The following is a 27,382-nucleotide window of genomic DNA, read 5'->3' on the forward strand; positions in this document are numbered from 1 at the left end:
CCTTAAGGTGTTTTCCGCCTCTTACCCCCCCGCAGCGAGTTCTTCCCCAAGTGGTCATGCTAATGAGGGGTACCCAGCGTGGTGAAGGCGGAGGAGGGAGTTGGCCTAGAGGCGGCGCGGCCCGGGGGAGGGGAGGAGGCGGGCACGACTGGGCGATCCGGATTGCGACGTCGACTTAAAGGATTTTCGGGACGGGTTGGGGAGGAGGAGGCAGGCAGCATGGCATCGTCCCAGGCACAGGGGCCCCTGCCACCCTGGGGTTCCCCGAGTGTGGAGCCCCGGGGCTGGATGAGCGGGCGCACGTACACTCGAGTTCCTCGACTTCGGGGAGTTCCTGTGCCCTGCAGCCAGCGGCGATAGGGAAGCCGGGGGCCGCAGCTGCCTGAGGCCCCGCCCTTCCCCGGGAGCTACTGCCTTCCTGACTGCATCCTGTGGTGGCCGTGGCCTCTTCCTTCCAGCCTGTCTGTCGCAGAAGCTCCTGGCACTGAGCCGAGCTTAGCCCAGGTGTACCCCTCCGCACCGCAGACACCCCTGGAAGCCCACCCGCTGCCCTACCCCAAAGGGCTCTTCGCCCGTCCCTCTTTGGTGGGCACTTCCCAGCACTATCATCCCCTAGGCCCCGGGGAGAAGCAATTTTATAGCCCTCTCCCCCCCGCCCCGCCCACCCGCCAGGGAAAGTTTCTTGAATGGTGACCTAACTGCCCCAAACAATTAGGAAGGTAAGCGGGACGCCATCATTCATCTCTAAGTAAAGGTAGCCAGAGCGGTCCTTAAAATCTCTGTTGGAGTGCCCTGCACTGCTCTCCCCGCCATCTCGGGAAATTGATCAGGCTCACCAGCCTTTGCCATTGCTTCTCAGACTTCGTTCCGGATTACCCCCTGCACCCCTTTTCAGTCGGAGCCTCTGGCTGCCCCCTAAACCTTCCGGTGGGTCCCACTGCCCACCCTGAAAGTGGAGGAGACAAATCACTTACCCCAAAATTATTTCTTGCTCCTCGTTTGACATAAACGGTTAGCAGGCTCTAATCCCACCCACTGATACTTGAAATACCTCTTTTGGGATTGGCATTTGTCCTGGGGCTTTCCCCTGAGAGGAGATGGTTAAATGGACTAATTCAGACTTTACAACACGCTGCCTTTTGGACAAGAACTAGCTCCCTACAGGGGAGATTAATTGGCGTCCCCTTCCTGGGGGCCAAGCTCAGGGCCTCCAGGGGAAAAAGACTAACTTCTCTGCCCAGCACAGATCCCACCTTTGCTCATCTCACCTCCTCTAAAGGCTTCCTTGAGGACAACCCTTTATTTGCTGAGACATTCATTAGGGTCCTGCCCATCCCAAGCAGCCCCACCGGGGTTTGGGGTCCCAGAGGGAAAAGCCCTGTGGGCAGCGAGAACTCTCCTCTTTCTTTGGTTGGCCCAGTGCCCATTGCAGACCCTCAGGACAACATACTCCAAAGCCCAGTGCTCGGCCGAGACACCCAGAAACAGACGGGCATGACAATGTGGCCCGCCTTTCAGAAGAAACACTGAGATGGGTATCTCGGTCCCGGTTTCTAACATTTGGTTTCAACCTCATGTCAGGGTTGCATACAGAATCCAAACAGCCAAGACCTCAAGCAAGTAGGTCACTTTCCGCCTGGAACCTCCCTCCCTAGAAGTTCTGTGCAATGATAGTTCTGAGCCACCAAGGACCCGAGGTTTAGAACTCGCAGGGTCATCCTTCAAATACCCAGTATGTGTTGGTGCTATGTGGCCAGCCCCAGGCACTTAGTTCAGAAAACCGCTCCTATAGGTTGAGCTACAATTGGTTCCTGGAATTGAGCAGAGGTTATTACCAGAGGGACACACCTGGAGGCACTGCCTGGGAAACAGATGGCCCCACCAGTCCCCCTCCCCCACCTTCCAGGGACCCACTCAGGGAAAAGCCCCAGGGTGGTGTAGAAGAGCATCGATATGCTAACATTTAAGCTTCTCTGGCCTGGGACCTACAGTTTTGTACTTTCTCCAGGTAAGAAGCCCCCTCCCCCAAGTAATTAGGAAAACAAAATATTTTCAAGCTTGCATTCACCAGCCAAAGCTAGGGTTTTCACATGCTAATTTCCAGGTCGGCTCAGGGCCCCACTCAGGCACCTCTCCTGCCCAATTGGTAGCAAGCTCTCCTCAATACCACACTTCCCAGCCTAAGGAAATCCGGGTACTCCCACCAGTTCCTGCTTCAGAAAGGCTTCTCCCTACTAACTTCACATTCCAACTCCACTTTTCTAACTTCCAAAGGTTTGCTCAAAAGCCTGGGGCCCACAGTGGGCCGTCCCACCCCCTGGGCGCCGGCCTTGATAAGGATCTACAGGAAAGGGGCGCAGACAAAGGAGCTCCACCTCAGCGCTCAGTCGCTCTGTGAGCTCTCCGAGTGACCTCAGCGAGGGGGGCCCAGCCTGGGGAATGACTTGGGAGGCAGAAGAAAGGAAGAAAAAAGGGAGAGCTGCGTCCCGGGGCCCTGGCTCCTTGATGAATGCCCCAGAGCGCTCGCGAAGCCTGACTCCGGGATCAATAGCGGGTGGCTTTTCTTGCGCGTGTTTGAACTCCTCCTGCTGTGAGCCCTGTTGAGGAGGGGCGGCCAATAAATCACAGCTCTGCAGCCAGGAAGGGAGGAGGGTGGAGGGAGGATGCTGCCCCAGCTGGGTTAGCCTGTCACGTGGAACCCACCTCGACAGGACCCACCAGGCCCTGGAGGGAGGGGACTGCTTCGGTTGGGTCTGGGGTGTGGGAGAAGCCCCCTCTAGGATGCCAGCTCACCTACAGAGGGATGGGGCTCCCAGACCCTGAACCAGCTGTGCAGGTCAGTACGGAGAAAAAGGGTAAAGCCACCTAGGATGTAGGTCACCCTGAGGTGGAAAGTGGCTCAGGGCTGGGTCGCCCCAGTGCAGAGCTTTGCGTGGTGGGAGGCCTAGGGGCACACAAAAGCCAAGCTCCCTCCCCTGAGACTGCAGACCAAGAGGTGGCTCTTGGGGCACTCGGTCTTCCTGGTTCAGGCCTTGCTCATTCAGTAGGTCTCAATAAGGAACCCAAGGACTCAGAGATGTCACCCGTGCAGTGCAGGCTCAAGCACTCACAGGGAGAGGGAGGTAGACAAGAAGGCCTTGGGCAGGTCTGTGGGTGAGTGTGACAGGCATGAGCTCAGGTCCTAGGCCATCCACCTTCAGACAACTGGTCCTTTTCAAAATGCATGGCAGGGAGCACAGGGCAGGAGTGGATGAAAGGACACATACAGGCCCCGGAGTGCGTCTCCCCGACAGCTCAGGCAGCGGCCCTGGTTGCTGACTCAGGGGCGCCGCTTCCAGGGACCTTTTTCTGGGGCTTCTGTCCTCTCACCTCTGAGGGGACCGGGCACAAACGCCTGTGTCTTTTGATAATGCTGTTCCCTCTGCCCTTTTCCTTCCACCGCCCTGGTCAACCGCCTCAATTCTGCCTGTCCAGGCACAGTTGAGGTTCAGCTCCTGGCCAAGGCAGGTGTCCCCCCAGGCCTCAGAACCCTGCCCACACACCGGGACAGCAGGGGGGCACACTCCTACTTGGGACACAGAGCTGGGCCCGAAGCCGGATCCAGGCCCCTGCTGGGTCCGGAATAACAGAACCCACGGTGACAGAGTGCTTGCTGGTTGCCAGGCTCGGGTCCAGGCACTTTCCAAGTATCAACATGCCGTCCTCACCAACAAGCCTCTCTGATAAGGTGTGATTATTGTTTCTACTCTAGAGACAACAACATCGAGGCACAGAGAGGTTTAGACCACCCGCCGCAGGATTTACGCTACCCAGCAATCGGACTGCAAGTGCACCGGTGACCATCGCACGCCATTTCCAAGGTGGGCTCTGCGGCCCAGAGCAGAGAGGCCGACACAGCCACACAGAGAGGGCTGTGCTGACAGTGATGCCCCTGACTCCTTTTACATCCTTTCCAGCACACATCGCGTGTCCTGAAATAATTCCTTTCCTTGTGCTTCTTTTGTGTTTAGTAACCACCTGGCATTTGGGGTTGGCTGGGACGCCACCTGAGGTGGGCTGGGGGACACGGTAGAGGAGACCCTCCTGGGTCCGCCTCGCCACTGCACCCCTCCCCTGTCCTGGATTGACCCACTACCGGGCCCTCATCCTCAGCTCAGCCTGCATTCCCAGAAGTCTGCATTTGGCTTCTGCCTAAATCTTATCATTTCACTAAGAAAACAGAACTCACCCCTGCCCCACACCTCCTTTCCGCACCTCAGAGAAGCCCTACAATTGCGAGGTGAGTGGGGACCCAGGAAAGCCTCCTGCCAGGCCGAAGGAGAGAGGACGGGGGAGGGAACCCAGGAACCAGGTACAAAATGGCCAGAGGTGGCTTCACTCTCCAAGAGCTGCCGCCTCTCCACGTGCTCAGCTGGGAAGGTGGCCACCCCCAAGGCTGTCTGCCCGTGCCACTGGGGTGCCCGCAGCCCCTCAGCCACCGGGATGTCATGTGGGCAGAGAAGCCGGCAAACGGGCTAGAGTGGATCAGGAAGGAACTGTCCATGTCCCCTGTGAACGAGCTGTGGAGGGAAGGGACGGGCCTGGGTTTGGAGTCGAGACTCAGGAAACAAGTGCTGACTAGCTGGTGCCCTGGACAAGTCACTCAGGCTTCCGGCGGCTCCGCCTCCTCATCTGTAACATGGGAGCGAGGACACCTAACACCAGGTCCTAGGGAGGACGAAAGGAGGTAACAGTGATGATTCTCCAGCGGTTGGGAGTGTGCTGTTGTGGGTGGAACTGTGTCCCCCAAAGGTGTTGAAGTCCTGTGACTGTGACATTATTTGAAAATAGGATGAGGCCGTTGGGGTGGCCCTTGATCCCATATGACTGGTGGACTTATAAAAAGCAGAAACTTGGACAGAGAGAGAGAGAGAGAGAGAGAGAGAGAGAGAGAGAGAGACATGCACACAGGGAGAATGTCGCGTGAAGAGCCACATGTCAGCCTGGAACAGACCCTTCCTACAGCCATCAGAGGGGGCATGGCCGGGCCAATACCACACCCTGATCTTGGACGTCTGGCCCCCAGAACTGTGAGACGTATGTTTCTGTGGTTTAAGGTCTGTGAGTCTTTGTCACGGCAGCCCCAGCAATGAATACCCACGGTGACGCTGTGACACGGAAGTTGCAGCACATTATCCTCGGCTCCTATCCCTTCCTCCAGCGGCTCCGGCTCGCTCAGTGCAAAACCCGAGTACTCATGGCCCACAAGACCCCGGTGACCTGGCCCTCACCCTCCCTGACCTGTTTCCTCCCCCGGTTACTCTGCTCCCGCCTTGCTGCCCCTCTGGCTGCCGCTGCCCCAGATGCACCCTCAGGGGTTTGCCGGCAGCTCTTCTCCAGGTCCCAGGCTCCTCCTGCCTCCTGCAGGCTTTCGCTAGGTGACCCCTTCTTGGGGAAGCCCTCCTCAGCCACACTGGCCCACCCTTCTGCAACTCATCCTTGACTTGGCTCTCCCTTCACACTTATGACTGGTGTATGTGAATTACTCCTCTCGTTCCCTCTGTCTTCCTTCCAGAAGGCAAGCTCCCTGTCGACGGTGACTTTTGTCCCTTCTGTACAGATTATTTCGACAGCACCTGGAATGTGCCAGGCAGATGTGTGCTATTTGCTGCCTGAATGAGTGAGGGGGTCAGGAACGAATGAGTGAGCAGCAGGGTCTGTGAGCCCTGCCTCCCCTGCCCGCCCACCCAGAGCCCAGGTCCCCAGCCTGCTGTGTGGAAGAACATGGCTGTTTCTCAGTGGAGGCAGCCTGCTCAGACAGGAAGCTCGGGCCGGCTAACAAAGGGGCTGCCGGAGGTGGTGGGAGCGCAACACCCAGGCCTCTAATGAATCTTTCCCCATTGATTTCTGGAGTCGCCTTTGAAGGCCAGGGACAGCAAGGCAGCTCGAATGTCCATGCCTCAGCAGTCCTGGGGTTTTATTGCTTCTCCCAGGACTCAGCTTTGACAGGGGCTTCCGGATGGCCCCGGGGTTGGACTGACATAAGCTCCCTGCAGTTGGAAAGGCAATTTCCTTTCCTGTTGAAGCTGTCTGTCTGTCTGTCTCACTGCCTGGCTGTGCAGCACACCTCCCATCTGGGCTGGGGCAGCAGAATTCCACTCCTGATTCTCCCCAGACAAAGGCTTGTGCAGGCCCAGGAGGATGCCGTCCACTTTGCAGAGGGAGAAATGGGCTCAGCAGGGAGCGGGGGATGGAGGGAGGGAGGATTTAAGGCCACACACACAGTCTGACCCAGAGCTGAGTGCAGGCTCGGGGCCACACTGGGGTCGAGTGGTTGCTGGAGCCCAGCATCTGACCCACTGTGCCCCCAATCTTGGCAGGGCCTGTTGTGTCCAGCACTTTCCCCTACAGAGCCTCTACTCGCTTTGGGGTGCTACGGTTGGTACGAGCAGAGGAAGGGTGGTTGAGAAGCACGCCGAAGCACCTCAGTATGTTCTGGGCAGCAGTAGATAGAAGCCGTACAAACGTCCTAAGCCCATTACAGCTCATCAGGAACCCGACATCACCAGGGGCACTCCCCTCCCTCCTCTCTTGACAGTGAGATGCCTGCTCACTCCCAGCCTCTTGCTCCCAGCCCCTGGAAGCCCAGGGATCCAGTGGCTTCCTTTACTCCCCAGTGTGGTCCCAGGTGTCCCCCACTCCCTGGGGCTTTGGACTTGAGCAGACAGGCCATGTAGGAATGTCTGTCTGGGGAAAATCCAAAGTGGCCGCCAGGGCAGGGCAAGGAGTGGGAGGCCTGATGTTGCAATCAGGATCTGCAGAGCTGAACTTGGCAGGTGGGAACAGCACACTCCTCTGCCTGACGCCAAGTGCCCAACTGAGATAGACTCTGCCTGGGAGAGAGACTTGGGGGCTTGCTGTGTGACCAAGAGCAGGTCACTGTCTCTCTCTGGGCCATAGCTACCCCCCCCCCCACCCCCAGTGACGACATCTAGTGCAGGTGCTGGATCAAAATTGCTGCTAAGGGCACTGGTCTCTCCAACTCCGGCTGAGAAAGCCCCAAGAAGTGTCACTACTGAGCTGACCACCACTGATTTCCTATAGAGACCAGAGCAGGCCAGACAAGATGCCTACAACATATGTAGTCCTCTTAAGGCAAAGAAGCCAATTCCAAAGTAGAGGGCCCATTATGCTCCCATTCTTGTCCATTTACTGGCATCTGTAGGCGTATCATTTTTGGTGCCCTATGAATTCCATAAGTGGCAGGGATTTTGTCTGTTTTGATCACTGCTATATCCTCAGTGGCTCTGTACCCAGCACATAGTAGGTACTCAACAAATATTTGTTGAATAATGGTTATTCACCAAGTTATCTTATGGTAGTGGGATTTCAGCTATTCTTTACTTTCTTTATAATTTTCTTAATTGTTTACAAGGAGTATGTATTATTTTTGTGATTAGAAATAAACACCCCATGAAACCACTTTCATTTTCGAGTTAAGTGAATGCAAAGTTAAGACTTTCCCCCCAAAAAAGGTGCTGTGCACCATCTTCAGAAGCACTAACTCGAGAGTCAAGCATAGAACGACTCCGCGTAACCAAGTGTTCTTCAAGGCCCAGCCTGTGGGTGGCCTGAGCATGACGTGGGCAGCAGGCATTCTTTCCCTCTCCACATGGCACAATTCCATCCCAGCAGTCTCTTGTCTGGACCCCTGAAATAGCCTCCAAACGGTTTTCCTGGCCTCTGACCCCTAGGTTCCTCCTCTACCTGCTGAGCCTTTCTAAAAGACAAATCTGATCATGTCACTCCCTTGTCTAAAACCATCCATGGCTCCCCAGTACTCTCAGAATCAAGTTTCAAATTCAAGTTTGAGTTCCTTAGGCATTCAAGGCCCTGGAAGTCTCATGCATAGTTTCTGAAAGGGACCTTTTGCAACCCTCAACCTGGGTTGCTCCTGTCTGGGTGCCTCCAAAAAGGTCCTTACAGGCATTTATAATCCCTGGTTTGCTCACCTTCACTGGAGGCAGGCTCTCCCTCAAAACCTACTGCCAATCATAGTTGAACAGTGTCTGGGTGCCAGCATGCAGCTGGGAAGGGAAACTGCCACAAATCCCTCAATCTGGGGGCCTTTCCAAGGGGATGAGGAGCCAGATACCCTTGATGAATTGAAAGGCAGGGCAAGCCATGGCCAGCATCGTGGACTGGGGCTCTTAAGAAGGAAAAAAAATCAGCCTGGGATCGTGGACTGGGGCTCTTAAGAAGGAAAAAAAATCAGCCCTGGGATCTCAGCCCTTAGGATGCTATGGTTGGGGCCAAGCAGTACTGCCTCTTCACTGCCTCAGTTTCCCCATTTGGGATGCAGGCAGTATTCTGGGATGCATGGTAGAAAGCTGCAGCCCTGGGAACACTGGTCCCCCTCAGCAAGGGGAGCCCATGCCCCCCTCGGGCCCCAGACAGACCCGGGAGTGCGGTGTGTAATTGAATTTGGCCTAATTACCTAATTGCACTGAGGAACAACCAGGACTGACAGAGACCTCGGATGGTGGGAAGCAGGAGCCAAGAGGCAGTCCCCAGATTGCCTAGGTAGGCATTCAGGGAAGCAGTGCCAGGAACTAGCACCTTCATGTCCCTTAACCCCCAGGTGGCTTGGAACCCTGGTGTCACTGTTCCCATTCTAAAGGTGAGGAAACTGAGGTTCAGAGGGAAGCATGTTGCACAAGGGACACCAAGTCAGAGATGTAGAGAGGAAATATGAACCCACATTCCTTCTGCACCTGGGGCCTTTGCACATGCTGTTCCCTCTGCCTGGAATGCCTTTCTCCAGCCTCCTCTCTGGGCATATTTTCTCCTTGCAGCCTTCCTGCTAAGGTCATTTCCTCAAGAAAGCCTTCTCTAAGCTCCCAGGCTCATGCCCCCCGCCCCCCTACCTGTCTTTGTAGAAGCCATCAATGATTACATCATCAGGAATCCGTCACCACCCGGTGCACTCCCCTCCTTTTTCCGGACAGTGCTGAGTGAGCTCCCAGGCTCCTGGTCCCCTCCACCTGCCTTTGCAGAACCCACCAAGGATTACATCACGGGCGAAGGGCACTTGTTCCAAGTCTGGAGCTCCTGGAGGACAAGGGCTACAGCCGCCTCGCTCACACTGCCCAGCATCCAGCACAGGCCCAGGGCACCGTGGTGCTCACACCTGTTTGCTGAATGAGCGGCTGAATAACCTGTGCCTTCCGGGCCTTTTCCAGACACAGTCAATTGGTTTTCTGCCACCTCTGGCCTGAGTCTTGGGGGTGAGGGTCTCATCTACAAGAAGTACTGCACCTGGGGCTCTGCCAGGAGTCCCTCAGTGTCAGGGGAGCTAGAGTGATGCTGCAGGGCAGACACACCCTCCGGACAACCGGCCCCCAGAGTGGATGGGCAGGAGGTCCACTCTGAGGCCCTGAGCTGGGGCTGCAGATACAAGATCCCACTGTTGGGGGGTAAAGGGACAGGCCCAGGGTCACTCAGCTTGCCAAGAGCCAGAGCTGGAAGCCAGGCCTGGCCAAATCTGGGACCTGGCCTCACTGTGCCTCACTGAGCTGTGAGCGAATGAACAAGGCTAACTTACAGAAGGTCAAGTACTTTAATCCAAAGAAAACCATGTGAATGGTGGGATTTCAGGGCTCATGAGATAAGGCAGGACAGAGGCAGTTGCCCACTGGGCTAATTCACAAGGCAGCTCTGCTCCCAGAATGCATTAGGCCTCCATTCATCCAGGACTCGGGCTTGTCAAGCCTCTGGCCTCCTGCCTCCTTTTGAGAGGTGGTCTGACCTGGCACCCAAGTGTGTGGGTCTGGAGCGGGACTGCCTGGGTCTAATTCTAGCCCTGCCACTTGCTGGCTGTGTGGCCTTAAGCGAGTAATTAACCTCTCTGAGTATCAGTTTTTTCTTAATATCTTTGTAAAGATGGACCAGGTTAAGGATTCAATACAAGTTAACTCCTTAATTGATTAGGTGTAGTAGTAGAATAATGGGAGTATTAGAAGTTTAGCATGGCAGTATTAATAACGGTAGCATCAGAGTAACCGTAGCGGCCCTGGGAGTACCAGTACTGGTAGTATTGGGAAGAGTATTCGTGGTGTTTTATCATGCCAGCCCCATCCAGGTACAATCAGGGACACTGGGATGACGGCTCCCTCTCTCTGTGCCAAGCTCCTCTCAGATAAAAGTAGGGGGTTGGGCCCGGTGATCCTGAAAGGCCCCCTGCACTCTGACCTCCACGCCAGAGAGTAATAGTTGCAATAAAAACAATACCACTATCGATACTTACTATTTATGCTTATCATAGGCCTTGTGTTCTCCCAAAGGCACTGTCCTCCTGCTTCCCCTTCCTCTCCAGCACAGAGCACCCTCCTCCCCAACCCAGCCTTCTTTCCTCTCACAGCTGATTTTTTTGGTGGGATGTATTCTCTACCTAATGGTTTCACCTCAGCGGCTGGATGTGGCAAATGGACACTGAGTTTTCACACCATGCAGGGCACAGCTTCCCCCACATCATCCCATGTAATCCTCAACACCAACAACCCTAGGAGGGAGGTATGGTTAGCCCCATTTCCTGCCACAGCTAAAGCTCAGAGAGGTGGTGTCCGTGACCTACAGCCACACAGCATGAAAGCAGGGGAGCAGCATGCAAGCCCAGTGTGGCCTACCTCCATGGCTGGATACTTGCCATGCAGGTGCTTACTACACTTTAACGGGTCCTGCCCTCCCCAGCCCCAGCCCCACTCAGGTGCTCCTCAGCCCCAGTTCTCCCCTGCTGAGAGGGCATGAGGTCTCTGTGTGTTCAAGGAAGATGACATAGTCTCATGGACTCTACAGACAGACCCTTCCTCCTCCCATCAGCACGGCCCACCTGTCTCTGCCTTGGTCCTCAAGACTGAAGTCCCTGCTTCCACGGCCACCTGAGAGCCAGCGGCAGTCACAGCTGGACTGGTCAGCGCTGGGTCTCAAACAAGAGGTGGTCAGTGATGTAAAAAACCTCTGGAGTTTTCTTGCCGAACTGGAAGCCCTGCTAGTTCTGGGCATGTGTCTCTGTGTGGTCTCAGGTGGTCCCCTGCACAGAGGCTGCCCTGCTGGGGGCGCTGGATCCCCCAGAGCCAGCCAGGGCCTTCCTCCTGGATGCCACCGCTCCTGTGTCAGCTCCTGGCTGTGAGCACGTGGGGGTCTGTGACACTGAGCTGAGGCCGCCTTTTCTGCACAAGGGGAGACCCCCGGACCCCAGAGCCCAGCCTTGATGGACCAGGACAAGAGTGCCTTGGAGGAAACAGACCCTCCCCTGCAAGGCCACCTCCACACCCCCTGTCCTCTCTCTCTAGAGGGGCAGTGCCTGTCCTCCTCTCTTCTTGCTTTTTCTCTCTCTCAGTTCTCTCTCCATTTGGGGTGGGAGGAGAAGAACCAGATGCAGAAGCCCTGTCCCCCAGGGGTGGCACACCAGTCTTCCCCCGGAGACCACCCAAGAGCCTCACTTCCACAGCGGCTCACAGCCAAGCAGCCGGCGATCTGGCCACACTTCCCTGCACTCGGCTTCCCCACAGAGCACCACAGCACACCCATTTCCTGCCTGCTGCCTGCACGGGGAGGGCGCGCTCCCATCTTCTCTCTCCCAAGCTCCATCTCACAGACGTGAGCCGTGAGCCCTTCACACAGGGGGCCCCTGCCTCCCGGCCTCCGGGCAGACGCTTAATTGGGAGGAAGTGATTCTAAACATCTGGGGTGCACATCTGAGAGTGGGCTCAAGACCACACGGAGCCTGGAGGAAATGGCAATACAGGCAATTATGTCACTTCCTCAGCTGAGGGTGCTCAGGAGGGGGCAGCACCAAACGGCAGCAGGCATTTCGGGGGCACCGTCCAGGCCTGGGCTGGGGCAGATCGGGTACATCTGTGGACAGTGAGCCTGGGCCCCAGGGCAGAGGATGCAGGGGACTCCAGGCAGAGCTGAGCTGCAGTCCCCAGAGGAAAGGGGAGACAAAGGCAATGAAGGCAAGAGAAGGAAAGAGAGGGAGGGATAGAGGGGGAGAAGAAAGGGGGCAGGAGAGGGAGAGAGGGAGAGAGGGGAGGGAGGAGGGGAACAAGGAGCGGGAGGGGAAGAGAGGGAAGGGCAGAGGCAGAGGACTATTTTGCTCAGCTTACAGAGGCCTCAGGCTTCCAGGACACGGAGCTGCCGGGCAGCCAACCCACCAGGAGGCAGAGGGACCCTGTCCTGACCCTGCTGAGCCCCCGGGCATGGCCGTCACTTTCTGAGCTCCCGTTTCCATGTCTGGAAAAGGGGCCAGAGCTCTCCCGGAGGGGGAGTCAGGGGCTCTCCTACGTGAGGTGACGGTGGATCGGGCTATCCCTGCCCTGACCCTCAGTTTTCCAACCCTTCGGGGCTGGGAGCTTCCTGCTGGGAGTGGCTGGCCCAGGAGGTTCCCCTCTTCTTCAGCCCCCCTTTGCTCATGTGGGTCTGCTGACTTTATGCTTTCCCTAAGCACACCCAGGTCCGTGAGCTCCTGGAGGGTTCCCTAAGTGCCAATCACCACGTCGGCATATAAATGAGTGCCCGGGCTGCACTGTGGAAGGGTGAAGTCCTTTATCCTTTGCACCGAGTTTCGCTGGCGTTATAATTATGTGCCTGTTTCAAAGGCAGACTCCTAATCCCCTGCCCCCCGCCCCCAGTAATTCCTGTTTCCTGCTGTAGACAATGGTGCTCTTCATCCCAAACAGGTGAAACTGGGTCCTTTGGAATGATCTACAGGAGCCCAGCCCCAGGCACCGGTTCCCACCTGGCCAGCCTCAACAAGCCAGGAAATGCGCCTAGGAATATAAGGAAGCCACTGATAACAAATAGCTCCTCAAGGAAAGCCATTGGCCAGAGGCCCCGAGCTCTGGGATCTGCTCCTCTCTGGGCCCAGGAATAGCAGACTTGGCCTAGGTGGCCATGCTTCCTTCCAGCCACCTGCCTGGCCACCACCCTGTCTCCAGCGAGGAGAATTACCACCGTGCAGGGCTTCCACTGCAAAACACAAACACCTGGTTGCCTGGGCAGCACCTTGCCAGGGTGATGTGATCCAGATGGTCCCTTGAGAGGCAGATGGGTTGCCACGGAAACAGAATCCCTGCCTCTCCAGCCAGGAGACTCGGATTTTAGATGGGCTGGACCCCAAGCTTAGAGAAGTGAAGTGATTTGCATAAAGCCACACAGCAAGTATAGATCTAAGAGCCTGTATGGCAAGGCAGGATTTCAGAATCAGAACAATTAGGCACGAAGCCCTTTTGAGATGGCAGCTGGTGCTAAGTACTTTGTACCCATTCTTTTGCGAGAGGCTGGGAGGCTTGGCCGCGGTCACATGTGCCATGGAAGTGATGGAGCTAAGCTGCGACCAGTCAGCCTGATCCTGAAACCTGAGCTTGGACCCCTGTCCCATGCTGCCCCCAGGTTGTGCATGTCCTGAGACCAGCCCCATCCTAGTAGACCTCACGAGGGCCACCAGAAGTGTGGAGGTCAGCCAAGCTGGGGCCCGCAGGCTGAGACCCACAGTTTCCAGAAGACGGAGCAAGTATTTGGAGTTGGGGCAGGCCCTTCCATCCGGTCCACACCCTTCCGTCCTCATTCTCTTGCTTCTTGCCTCCTCTTCAGTCGGCCACGCATAAAGCCACCCATTCAGAGCCATCTACTCATTCATTCCTTGCCCTCTTACACAAAGGATTTGAGTTGCTTTAGAAAGTTAGGAAGTCTCTCTGTGTGCCAGTTTTCCAATCTATAAAATGGGTTGGGCCATTGTGTCAGCGCTGATGTTCGTTACATATCCAGCCAGTGCTTGGCATGAAGAAGGAGCTCAATAGACAGCACTTTAAACGTGACTTTCTCTCTTGAAGGAATCTTGGGAAGGGTTGCTGGGAGACTTGGTGAGACACAGGCCCTCAAATCTCCCCAGCCCAAGGCACAGACAGGTGCTGCTTGCCCTGTGCAGCCTCCCGCAGCTCTCCTCTCCTCTCCTCTCCTCTCCTCTCCTCTCCTCTCCTCTCCTCTCCTCTCCTCTCCTCTCCTCTCCTCTCCTCTCCTCCCTCCTCTGCTTGGGAGAAAGGAGGTGCTCTTACCCCCACTGAGCCTCTGTTGTCCTGGAGACAGCCTTGGGCTCTGGCCTGGAGCCTCAGGAAGGGGCTGTGCCCTGCCCGAGTTAATAGGACCCACTCCTCTACTCACTTGGAGATGAATGTGGTTGGTATTTACGTTGGCCCTACCTACCCACACAAGTTCCATATTTTCCAAACTTCACACCACGGCACAGCATCAGGCACAGGGTTTTCAGCTGCCTCCAGGTAGGACGGGCATCCTGAGGAAGTCTGAGTGCCAATATGTGGGAATAAGATGGCTAACATGTATACAGCACTTACTAGACACCAGGCCTTATTCTAAGCCTGTATATACGTTAACTATGATGTAGGCATTATTATTATCACCTTTTATCAAATGAGGTGACCGTGGAGAGAAGTTCAGTGACTTTTCCGAGGTCACACGGCTGACAGGTGAAGGGCTGGGTGGGACTCCGGGCTTTTAATTACTGCTCCTCTCTATGAAACAGATGAAGGGTTTCTGGAAAATAGATTTGAAACTGGGGCCGACCAGGAAATGCGGCAGTAAGAGCTGACATGTACTGCATGTTCACTTTGTGGCAGGCTCCACCACTCACCACTTGGGGCTGTGAATACTGAATGAGCTCAAAGATGGGTGGGTGCTTAACCCACCAACAAGGACAAATCTCATCAAATACTGTACTTAATGTTTCCACCTCCGGCCCTGGCTGCGTAGCTCAGTTGGTTAGAGTGTCATCCTGATACATCAAGTTTGCAGGTTCGATCCCCGGTTAGAACACATACAAGAATCAACCAATGAATGCATAAATAAATGGAACAACAAATTGATGTCCTTATCTCTCTCTCTCTCTCCCTCTTTCTTCCCCTTCCTATCTCTCTCGCAAAAAAAAAACACACCAAAAAACTTGCCTGGCCAGTGTGGCCCAGTGGTTGAGAGCGTCAACCTATGAACCAGGAGGTCACAGTTCGATTCCCCATCAGGGCACATGCCGAGGGTTGCAGGATCGATTCCCCAGTAGGGGGCTTGCAGGAGGCAGCCGATCAATGATTCTCTCTCATCATTGATGTTTCTATCTCTTGCTCCATCTCCCTTCCTCTCTGAAGTAGATTAAAAAAAACAAAAAACTCCCCCTGAAAGCATTTCAGGTAATCATGACAAGCTGGCCTGAGCCATTACCATCCTTTTCCAGGATTTCATGTCAACGTGCTCAGTAAAGGGCAGCTTATGGCCTCAGGGTCAGATAGTCTTGTTTGAATCACAATTCCTGCTCTTTGCAGCCAAGTGGCCTTGGTTAAATTACCCACTCTACCTAAAGCCCATTTCCTCCTCTGGGAAAAGAGGAGTCATGGGTCTGGGATCACGTGGGATAAGTGAGTTCATGGATGCTCCACATGGTGCCTGGTTCTGGAAAAATGCTGATCAAACATTTACTGTCACCATCAGATTTCTTTCCTAATCCAAATGCCCTGGCCCTGGAAGTCTAAACAGGCAAGACTGATGACACCTGCCCATCGTTAATTCCTGCCTGCCTGTCTCACCCAGAAAGTATTTACAAGGCTGTGGCTTGCAGTGCTTGCTTAAAAAGTTCCAGAACCACCACACCCACTTTCTGCCAAGTCCCTGCTCCATTTCACTCTCACACCCTCGAATCCCACGAAATCCCTCCTCTGGGGTGAGAATGCTAAGCTCCATCTTAAAACCAAGGCTCTGGCTCCCTTAATCCTCTTACCTGGCTCTTTGCTCTGTGGAATTAATTGCTGCCAATGGCTTTATTCACTTCGTAGGGGCAGCCATGGCACCTGCAGGGCAGCCTGGGTCGGAGGGGACTGCTTTGGCAGGACCTTTGTCCCGATGCCCCTTTGGCCTAGGCAGCCGAAGGCAGCACGGTGGCTGCAGGTGGCAACCTGGGTGCCTGTAGGGTGATAACCCTGTGGCCCTGCATCTCCCCAGAGGTTGTCAGCCTCGGGGGACACCTGCAGAGAAGCAGGAGAGCCAGAGTTCTAGTCCCTCTTCTGCCCCTGCCCAGGCCACCTCCCCATCCCTCAGAGCCTCCATCTCCTTATCTTTCAGTGGGAATCAGCCTGTCTTGGGTTCTCATGGAACTGGACAAGGAAGGCCGTGTCAAAGGCTGTGCTGGGTGCAGGATGGCTGTCATTTCTCCCCTACAGAATGGGGCATTCGTTGATTTCAAGCCCTGAGAGTGGAGACTGTGTGTGGTGCCTTTATATGTATTCGTAGCCCCTGTGCTCGGTGCAGAGTGGGCCTGGCACAAGACGCTAATCATTCCTTGTCCTAAAAATTTCTTCTTTTAAAAAATTATTTTTAATTGAATTTATTGGGGTGGACATTGGTTAATAAAATCATACAGGCTTCAGGTATACAATTCTACATCATCTGTATATTGTAGTGTGTGTTTACAACCCCAAGTGGGAGAACATATTGGCTGATACGTCTGATAAGGGCTTAATATCTAAAATTTATAAGGAACTTATAAAACTCGACACCAAACAAACAAATAATCCAAAAGAAATGGGCAAAGGACCTGAACAGACACTTCTCCAAAGAGGACATACAGACGATGAAAGGATGCTCATCGTGACTCATCATCCCCTAGGCCACACCTGTCGGAATGGCTGCCACCAATAGACCAACAAACAAGTGTTGGTGAGGATGTAGAGACAACTCCCTTTTAATATTTTTTGATTTTGAGAGGCATTCTCATGTCCGTGACCTCATCACACTTCCTGTTGCTGTGAAGGTGGAGAAATGGTGTAGATGCATTAGACTGGAAGAAACTGATGTTGGACAGGGCACCGCCGCCCAGGGGAGACGGAGGTAGAGTGTCCCCCAGACCCCCATGGCTTCATCACTTCTGTCCTCTGAGTGAGGCACCTTCAGGTGTGGCCTAGGGGATGTGGCCCCCGAGACGGCGTGGGTGGCCGTGGGACCCAGTGAGGAAACCACCATCACGCCAGCTCTCCTCCCGTGCCCAGGATGCTGCTATTTCAAGGAGGGGAGTCTCATTCCTAAAGCCCGTCATGCTTTTAACGGGCAGAAAGCTGGCCCAGGCTCTAGCTGCGGAACTGGAACCTGTAGCTAAACCCAACACAGGGTGGTCTCTGTTGTCGTTAATTTGACAGTGTCTGGGGCAAGGGACACTGGTCTGCCAGTTGTGGTAGTGATGTAAGATAGAGAGTTTCCTTTAAAAATGCCCATCTTGAGGTCAAAACGAGCGAGAAACAATATGAGAATACGACCCTAATACGAGTGGGACTGGGCAGCGGCGGGAAGGAGGCTGGGATGCAGTGACTGGTGCTGGGAGGGCCTCTGCTGCTGGAGCCCAGGGGCCTCCTCACGCCCGCTGCTCACGGTGCGCGTGACTCAGCCATGGCGCTTCCACGCCCCAACCCCACGCAGCCCTCAATCCACAGTGGACGCCCGACGCTGGATCAACGCCTCCTCGTCCCTGCCTCTCAGACTGAGGAGGCCACGTCCTACTCAGTCTCCCAGAGCTCCTTGCAGGCCCCACAGCAGGTACTTGTTTAACCACACGTTTCACCAGCCCCCCCACCCCCATCTCTTTTCCCTGCTTCTCTACCAGTGTTTTCTGGGACCCCCCTGAATAAGTCTCGTCGCAGGGTCTGCATCTGGTGGAACCTAAACTCAGACACATCATTTCATTGGGGGCTCCTCCAGCAACCTTGCCTTTCCCTACCATGTGCCTCATCGATCCCTCCCGTCCCTCGAAAACCCCTGTTCCAATCCTGGGGCCAGGGCGAGGATCCCCGAGTGCAGGTAAGAGAGGCAGCCCCATGTCGAGAGGCTTCTGCACCACCTGTCAGGACCCCCAGGCACCCCCGCCAGGGGCGGATGTCTAACTCGGCCACCCATCCTCACTTAGGACGGGTCTGGACAGCAGACATGCAGCAGCTGGGCCTCGGCAGCACTGCCCCTGCACAGCCCGGCTCCGTGGGGGAGCCAGCGATGAGCTAATCCTGCAGCAGACGTGGAGACAGGAAGAGCAGCCTCCCCGCGAGCAGAGGCCTGCCCCGGGCTCTGGGGAGCCAGAGAGGCCGGCACTGGGAAAACTGCTGAGCCGGCCCGCAGACAAGGGCGCTCTTGTCTCCCCCGCCCTTGCCAACTCCAGCCAAACTCAGGAAGAACCCACAACGACCTTCGCTGCTTCTGCTTAAAAACAGAACCCGTGCTCCCTGAGAAAATGTGCGGAATCGAGTCGCCCCCACCCGACCTGAGAGATTCAATATTTGTAGGTAGACGTTTGGGTATATCCCCTCCGTTTTCTGTTTCCTGTGCCTACATAAATATATGTCTTCTATGTATTCGTACCTGGTTGAGGTCATACAGAACATCCCCTTTTGTTCCCTTCTGAAAAAACGGACGTCATAAGCATTTCCACATGGCAATGATTCTTGGGAGAGCTCGTTTGCAATGGCTGCGGAGTGGCCAGTGAAATACTCAGCTCCCTTTTCTGGGGACTTAAGCTCTTTCTAAATATGCCTCCTCTCATCCTTCCATGGCACTGCGCCCTCCTGGCTGTTCACGCCGGACACCCCAGGGACCATCACAGCCACCCCTCCCCCCAATTCCTTAGCCTGGGAACCATGTGTCCACAAACCCTCCGTCACATGGGCTCCTCCCACTGTTCTTTTTCTCCAAAAGGCCACTGGATCCCAGGCCTCAGCCCTCAGGGAGCTGGGGGAGGGGAGGAGAGCCAGGGGCTACTGGCCCAGGACAACCTACCCCACCTGCTTGCTCAAGGTCACTCAGAGGTCCAAGTCCTGCTTCCAGCCCTGGGAAGCCATGTGACCTGGGTCTGTCTCTTCCCTGTTGGAGCCTCAGTTTCCTCCTCTATAAAATGGGCATGCTGTTCAGAACCCCCGAGGCCTCTCTCCAACTGAACTGGCAGGGGGTGAGCGCGTGAAAGGTTTGGTCCATTAAACAGGGCTGATTGCAAGTCCGTTCCCAGGGGCCCGGCGATAAAGTCCAGAGTCCTTTCCTGAGCAGGACCTGCCTGCAGTGCAGGGGCCGGGGCAGGAGGAAGGCAGGCAGGTCCCTCCCCCACATCCCAGCTCTGCGGAGCTCACATGAGGAGGGGTGGGGGCTGATGTGCAGGAGGAAGTCTGTCCCTGGCCTTGACAAGGCGCCCAACCAGGCGGCCTGGCATTTCAAGGGCAAGGGAGGGCCGGCCTGCCCACTGTCTCTGGGAGAGCCGCAGGCGTTAACAAATCCCCTGCAATTTGCACCCACCAATCCCGCCTGCTCGCCGGGCAGCCGCAAGCCGTTTTTCACGCAGAGCTGCGCACAGCTTTGTCTTAGAGAGACAGATCTGGCAGGGTGTTCCTGAATGAGGCCATTTGTCCTCCCTGGTGATGGTGACGGGAAGGCGGCTGGCTGTGTGCTCTGGGGTGGACAAGAGGTGGGGGGGGGGGATAGGGAGGCCATGGGGGATGTGTGAAGGGGGAGATAGGCCACCTCGTTCAGCCAGGTGGGAGCAAGGGTTGTTTTCAAAGACAGAGGGTTTGTAACCCACCTTCTCCTGCTTAAGGAGCCTGGGGAGAGGTGGTGAACTGACCTGGCTGGCCCCCAATGCCTGTGCCCTGGTCCACCCCAACCATCTGAAGGAGGCAGGACTCTCACCGTGGGGCCCGGGTCTGTCTCTGAGCCCTGGGACTACTGTGGAAGCCCCTGGAGCTGAGGGCTCCAGGTCGGACAGAGACCTGTGTGGGCCCCTCCTGCGTGGTTCCCAGGCCAGGAGGAGCAAGGCAGGGCCCACCACATCCTGATTCTTCACCTCCCTGGCTGGCTAGGGCCCAGGGCGTGTCTCGGTCGCCTTCCCAGGGTCTGCTGCCACTCCCCTGGGCGCTGTCAACACATCAGAGAAACGGGAGCAAGCAGATGCTGGTCAACACAAGCAAGCGACCCACTTTGTGGGGCTTCCCTCCTGGTCCAGGGCTCAGGCTGTGTTGGGAGGTGAGGGTGTGCTTGGAATAGAGGTGGGAAACGCACATGCCCACAGGGCCTGGGTGTGTCCAACTGTGGGAAATGCTCAGTGGGTGACAATGGGGGAGCATGGCACTCCTGCGGCGGGTCAGCCACCACCAGCGAGTCGTGGGTTCAAGGTCCCCACTGAAAAGCAGGCATGTGACTGGACAGTGAAGAGCCAACGTAGGCAGCTAACCTGCGGTAGGACCTCAGACGTCGGTGGACCACCTCCAGCTCACGGCGGGTGATTGACAGCCACCCTCTCCACTGCTCACTAGGAAGGTTGAGCTCCTCTCCTTGGGTTTCAGGGGCTGCCTCTTTAACCCCCCCACTCTCCTGAGTTCTCTGCTCCCTTGTCCTTACTTCTCTAGGCACGTACAGGCTGCCTCTCTCAGGATGCTGCCCGGACACCCTGGCAGCCCCTACCTGCTGCTCTCTCCACACTTTCCACTCGGCCACCAGCCCGTGCCTTGCATTTCCCAGATGAGAGCGAGCCCAGTCATCACTGACCTGTCCCAGGGAGACAGGCAGGGCACGAGGACACGCCCCTGCACCCTAGCCTCTCGTCCAGGCTCTGTCTGCCTTGCTGTGACCAGGGGCAGTCCCCCTTCTCTGGGCCCGGGCTCCCATCCTTTGGCTTCTGGCATTCCTATTATTTTAACATGCTGCTGGGCTGCTTACAGAGGTCAGCTGAGGGGACACAGGCATTCAAGCGTGGACAGTAGCTGAGGCACGCAGAGGGCTCCTGGGGACCTCGGAGGTGGTGACTGCTCGGTGCTTGGCGCCCACGGAGCCAGCAGGCATGGGCCCGCTCAAGTGCCGAGGAGGCTGACATTTCTGTGCTGCCTGCCAAGTTGCTGCGGGCTGGCACACAGTGGCAGTGGGGGTGGGTGGGCATGCTGCAGTCCTGGGGGACAGGCCAGGTGACCTTCCGTACTAAGGCAGAGGAGGGAGCAGCTTGGCCCCCAAGGACCTTGCCAGGGAGGAGGCTCCTGCCCGCCGCGTGTGCGCCTGCTCCTGTGTGCGAGCGTCAGGCTAAAGGCTGCACCAGAACAAAGAGCTGGGGGCTGGGTATCTGAGGGGCCCACGTGGAGACGCCTGACTTGGCGGTTTGCTGCAGTGTCTGCTCTCTCTCTCTCTCTCTCTCTCTCTCTCTCTCTCTCTCTCTCTCTCGCTCTCTCTCACACACACACACTCACACACGAAGAGCACTGCCCCCAGGCCTGAGCTCCAGCTCCAGAGCCCACCAATGCTGGCGAGCACAGCCAGCCCAGCCCAGCGCCATCCCTCCTGACAAAGCACTGCTCCTTACTGCATGATCTCATCTCACCAGCCCTCATCTGGCCCCAGCTTGGCCTCCTGACAAGAGAGACAGACAGGGAGAGGGAGCAGGAGAAGGGGTGGGGGAGGCAGGCAGGGAGAGAAGAGGAGACACACACAGACACACAAAGATACAGCTCCCCTGATACACACACACACACACACACACATACACCCTAATGTATCCCCCCGAGACACACTCACCATCTCACACACACAGACATGTGTGCACACACAAACACCAAGGAGAAAGTCTGAGAGGCGGAGGGAAGGGAAGGACGGACAGAGACAGACAGACAACATCAGAGACCCCCAGAGAGAAAGGAGGGGAGAGCCTGGGAGGGTGAAAATTGCACAAGCCAATCAGACATGGTGGGAGCCCAGATGGAGACGGAAAGACTGGAGGGCAGAGAGGCAGCACACGCTGGCTGCAAGGGCTCTGAGTACAGAGAACATTCTAGAGCTGCAGAGGCCTGGCTGGGAGGGGCCTGGTCAGGCCCAGCTGTGGGCAGGGTGGCCACGGGACCCCCACAGCTGTACCAGAGGTGGGTGACACAGGTCATGCACCCACAGAGCCTCTCTGAGTTCCAGCTCACTCCTTCATAGGTGTAGGTAATACCCTGTCTCACAAAGCTGGGGCTGCAGCAAGGTTGGGGAGCACCCAGCACGCATCAGCAGGGCCATAAGAGACCCATGAGGGAGGGCTGCACGAGGCCTGACCTCTCCCTGAGACAGGGAAAACCTGGGGCTTCTGGGGGAGCCCACTTTCCTGCTTACCCCTGACCCTTTGACACGCTTTCCTGCCTTGGTTTTGCCTTTGACCTATTCTTTAGGTAAGGGGTGGGGAACCATTTTTCTGCCAAGGGCTATTTGGATATATATAACATCATTTGAGGGCCAGGCAAAATTATCAACTTAAAAATTAGCCTGCTATATGTGGTCAAACATTTAATTAACTCAGCCCTAATGCTTTGGCAGGGCCAGACCAAAATTCGAGGGCCTTATATGGCCGAGTGCCAGATGTTCCCCAGCCCTGTTCTAGTTTCATCCCCTTGTCTCCACCCAACTGCACAAGTGGAGCCTTCCTGGTCCAGCACCAGCATCCTTGTCCTAATGTCCCCAGCAATCTGTCAACCAGTTCCCCTCCTGCCCCCCACCCCACCCCTGCAACCTGTTCTTTTCTAGCTGGAACAATCTTTGCAAAATGAGAATTTAGCCATGTTCTCATTACTTTTAGAACAAAGACATAATCCTCAAGACAGGCCCCATGGGTTCTCACTGCTGCTGACTTCTGCTTCTGGGCTCTGGAACCACTGCCGTTAGTTCTGCCAAAAGCCATGCTTCCTTCTACCTCAGGGCCTTTGCACAGACGGCTGTTCCCTTTACCTGGGAAGAAGCTCTTCCTCCTTCATCTATTCTACTCTTACTCAGCCTTCCGCCACCCCCGAGGGGTCTCATGGCATCACTGAATTTTCCTTCATGGCACTTACCACAGCTTAAATTTACACACATGTATACATACACATACACAAATGCACATGCACATACACCTGTGATTATTTGATCAATGTTTCTCTCTCTCTCTCTAGACCAGGGGCCAGGAAACCATGGCCTATACCTGATTTCGTGAAAAAGCTTTTATTGGAACTAGCCACACTCATTCATATCGCCTTTGGTTGCTTTTGTATGGACTGTGAGGCCTAAACTATTGACTATCAGGCCCTTTACAGAAAAAGTTCGCCAAGCCCTGCTCCAGACTGCAAGTTTGCCAAGGTGGGGCCGAGTCTGTTTTATTTCTCATGTAGCCCAGCCCTGGCCAGGTGCCTGTGCAGAGCAGGTGCTTAACAGAGACATGGATGCATGTGTTTCTTGCATAAGTAGCCATTTTTACCTTGTCAAAACTGTACTGACTTAAGTCATTACGAAAACTGCAGATTCCATCAGGAACAGACATCACTTAAGAGATTCCAAGCGCATTTCTGGCAAGCAGTTCAATACAACAGCGGCTTCTCAGCCCAGGCCGGCACACCAAGGATCCCACAGCAGCGACTGGCCAAGGAGACCCTGCCCCACGGTTCAGAGGTGCCCACGACCCTGTGCACGACTGCCACAGACCTGAGAGGGAGCCCACCCCTCACTCAAGAGGTTAGGACTGAGGAAAACACATCACGAGACGCCCTTTACATGTTTTCATTAAGGCTCTTTCTACATCTACTCCAAAGACCTATCAACGAACTCAGAGAAAACGTCTGTTTTATCCTTATACGGAGAAATCATTGATTTTTTTTCTTTTTCAATGAGTTGTTCTGACTTGGTAAGAATGTTAACAACAGCTAGACACTATGCTTGGTGCTGTACAAACTTCTAGAACTTACAGTGATCACTGCAAGGTAGGGCACATGGTCATTCCTGCCTTCCTGGGGAGAGGAGCTGAGGCTCAGAGACAACACGCTCAGCAGGGGCCGGGCTGGGTAGTGACAGGCCCTTGGAGGGTTAAAGCTTACACTGCACCCCTGCCTCAGCGATGAGGATGGCGGGGAGTGTGCAGCCGTATCTGCCTGGTGGGCGTGGAGCCCTCACAGACAGAATGCCGCCTGCCTCCTTCAGGGCCTCTATTTAAGACGGGGCCATGAGGTCCCTGTTAGAAGCCTGGATGTGCTGATTTATTTTTATTTAGCAATTTTTTTGAATGACTCCAGTGGAGTGTCAGGGTTAAGAATGATGACGCTGGAGTACAGACCTGGGCTTAAATCCCAGCTCGGCCACTTTTCAGCTGAGTGACCTGGGGAAATCTCTTCAGCTTCTCTAAGCCTCAGTTTCTTCATCCATAAAATGGGAATGATCACAGTGCTCATGCCCAGGGGTCACTGTGGTGATGAAATGAGACAATGTACAGCTCCCTTTAGCCTGCTGTTGGGTGTGGTGTGCCTTGGACCACCTGCTGGCCCTGAAGTGCCCCTGAAGGTAAGAATATTTCCCGAGACAAGGAACAAGTCCTGCCCACGGGCTCTGAGCCCAGCTGCTCCTGGAGGCTCACACCACATCTGGGTAAACCTAGGCACCAGCCAACGGGGGTGGCGAACAGCCCTGGGTTAGAGTCCAGTTCCCCTCCCACGTCCCGATGGTGTCCGTGGAGCCCCCAGTGGTCACCTACCGGCAGACTTCGGAGTGAACTTGTCTCGGTTCGCGGCACACACAGCCAGCAGTCTGTAGCCGAGGTCCAGGTCGAAACCTTGCTGAGCTGCCACCCGACTGACCACCTGCCAGCAAGAGGGGAAGGAAAGGCAGGGGTGAGTCACTGCCTACCCCAGGCCTCTGCGCCCAAGGAGCAGATGTGCCCATTTTATGGGCGAGGCGGGCAGGCTGAGGCCTCGTCAGTCACTCAGCCAACACGGACAAGCACATCTCCCACGCCGGGCTTCCCGGACTCCAGGAGGCCCATGCCCACCTCCTCCCCGCCATCATCATAGATGTCCTGGACCCACCGTCTCGGGGCCTTGCTACCCTCATCCTCCAAGCAAGGTCCCCTCCCAGAGCACTGACACCCCCTGCCCCCTGAGTCCGAATCTGCCCAGAAGGAGAAACACTGACTTAGGACACTGGGCTCCCGTGGAGCCTCAGCTTGGAGTCGCCCAGAGAGACACTCCTACACTCCTTGTGGCTCAGCACTGGGCCAAGCCCCTTGCAGCCCTCAGACCTCAGCCCAGAAACTGTACACTCTTCCGCGTGGCCTGGGTCAGTCTCCAGGGCCAAGCACCGGTCCACACAGGCGGCTTCCGTAAGGGCATCGCCAATAGCTGCGTATCCGGAGCCTGGAGGTTCCCACCATCTCCCGTGAACCTAGAAGTACGGCCCAGGAGGGAGCGGGGAGGGCCTGGGAGGGCTGTCCGTTCCGGGGAGCGGTGTGGGCCAGGGTGCTCCGGGGGCCCTGCGAGTGGTCCACAGGCTCACGGCCATCAGGCACCGCTCCCTCCCCGCCCGCTCCCAGGTGTCCTGCGCCTGCCAGCTCTGCTCCCTCCTGCCCGCCTTCCTCATTAACAGCAGGCAAATTAGGTTCCTTATTAAGAAGAAAGGACTTTGGAAAATGGAGTCGCTTCAGGAAGCAGCTGGGCGGCCCTGGCTGACTGGGAAAGGAGTCCAGAGGTGGGGCTCTCTCTTGAGAGAGGCAGACTCACCGTCAGGCCCTAGAGACCACCTGCTCCCGAGGCACGCGGAAGTGCCATGGGGTTGGGCCTGGCCCCTGCGGCCATTAGAACAGTTCCGCATCATGTGCTCTCTATTTAGGAGTCCTTACAAGGGCTCTAGGGCTAAAGAGGGTGGTAATACCACTAATCTAGGCCGACCCTTTCATTTAAATAATGCAGACCCTGGAGAGTATCCCTGGTGAACCAGGGAGGAGTGGGGATCCCCTTCCCAGGACCACCGGAGCCTCCTGGAACGGCGCCCGGCCTCCCCACCCCATCTCCTGGGAACCCCCTGTAAGGAGGAAACACGACTTTCTCAGGTTAGAATGTTTGCTCAGCTTCCCAGCCTCAAACAGAAGCCCCTGATGCCGAGGTCTCCATCCCCCCGTCCCCCCTGGGGCCTCTTTCCCACGGGCTCTACTCTCTCCTGTACTGTGGTTCTCATCCCCTCCTTCTCTCCCCCCTCCCCCCGCCCCACACACCATGTTCCAGAATCTCTGGGCCACCCCGGAGCGGGGCTGTCCTCACGGTGAGTCTCAATGTTCAAGCAGGAAAACAAGGCCCCTAACTCTTTAGGACAGACAGACAGGTCTGCAGACAGACAGTGCGCAGAGCCCTCCCAGGGAGGAGAGCCGTGGGGTGTGAGCAGTTTGCACAGGGAGTCCGTTTGGACTGGAGCATCAATGAGGCTGCTGTTTATGGGAAATGTCAACACGGGCGAACGGTATAGTGAGAGAGTTGGCTCCGGGCACTGAGGGCTGAGTAAACGTTTTGTAAGCAGAGATGCGCCAAATTCTTACAACGGCTCACGAGGGGGTGTTATCATCTCTGTTTTACAGATGAGGAAACCGAGGGTGAAATAACAGCCCGAGGTCCACGGGAGGGCCAGAATGTGACCCGAGGCAGCCAGGCCGCGTGCACGGTCAGCTCTGGCCAGGAGAGGGCCTCTTTTTCAGCCCACAAAGGGTTAAGGCCACAGCTTCCAACCGGCCTGGCCTGGAGCACCCTCAGGCCCTAGTTTGAGGGCAGGAAGGTAAAGGTCCCACTGCTCGGCCAATACTGGCTAATCCTGTTGCTCTGGTTTAAAAAAAAGAAAAACTAGCTAAATTGAGCAAGCGGGGCCTGGGGCTGGTACAAGGGCTGTCCTGCAGGCTGGGCCGGACCCTTCAGAGGAGCAGGAGTATGTCACCACGTCCCCCGAGCGCCCGCCTGTAGAAGAGTCACTGACAAGGAGGCTGAAGGCCGGAGAAGGCAGAACCTCGCTGAAGGTCACACAACACAGGTGTGGCGAGCGTGCTCAGCTGGACCCTGTGACCCCAAAGTGTGCATGTGCCCCCTGGCTTCTGGGCCCAGCCTGAGGACCCTGGGAAAGTCCACGAGGTGGACCCAGCCGAGCAGCCTGTCGTGTTTCAGAGGCCTGCTCCCCCCGAAATGGGCAGCACCCTCCGTGAGGGTCCCCTGGGAGGAAGGCCCCTCCTCCACAAAGGCTGTGGCGAGCAGCCTTGTGCTGCTGCCCTCTGCTGGCTGCGGAGCCCACCCAGCTCATCCCAGCCCGCGGGAGGGTGGCTGGCTGAGACCCCAACCCCATGCCAGGGGGACTGACAGGTCAGAAAATCCAACCACTCAGGCCACAGAGAGAAACGGAAGCCCAGACTCGAGAGAGGGGGTGTGCTCAGGTCATGTGGCAAATACGTAACTCCCACGAAGGGAGTGTGTTGCTTTGAAAAGTGGCGAGCCTTCTGGCCCGGAAACAGGACAGGCTGCCTGGGAGAGGTTAGAGAAGG

The 27,382-nt window shown here is 56.1% G+C and overlaps 1 protein-coding gene across 1 annotated transcript in view; it reads right to left on the minus strand.

Annotated features, from left to right (window-relative positions):
* ZMIZ1 (zinc finger MIZ-type containing 1) overlaps positions 1–27,382 on the minus strand; it is a 174,966-nt gene that overhangs the window by 65,638 nt on the left and 81,946 nt on the right. The window contains exon 6 of the mRNA XM_023764400.1: positions 24,569–24,674. Within this exon, the coding sequence (XP_023620168.1) occupies positions 24,569–24,674 (106 nt within the window). The remainder of the gene's footprint in view (positions 1–24,568; positions 24,675–27,382) is intronic.

This window comes from Myotis lucifugus, unplaced genomic scaffold (assembly GCF_000147115.1).
Source record: "Myotis lucifugus unplaced genomic scaffold, Myoluc2.0 scaffold_330, whole genome shotgun sequence".
Taxonomy (NCBI): Eukaryota; Metazoa; Chordata; class Mammalia; order Chiroptera; family Vespertilionidae; genus Myotis; species Myotis lucifugus.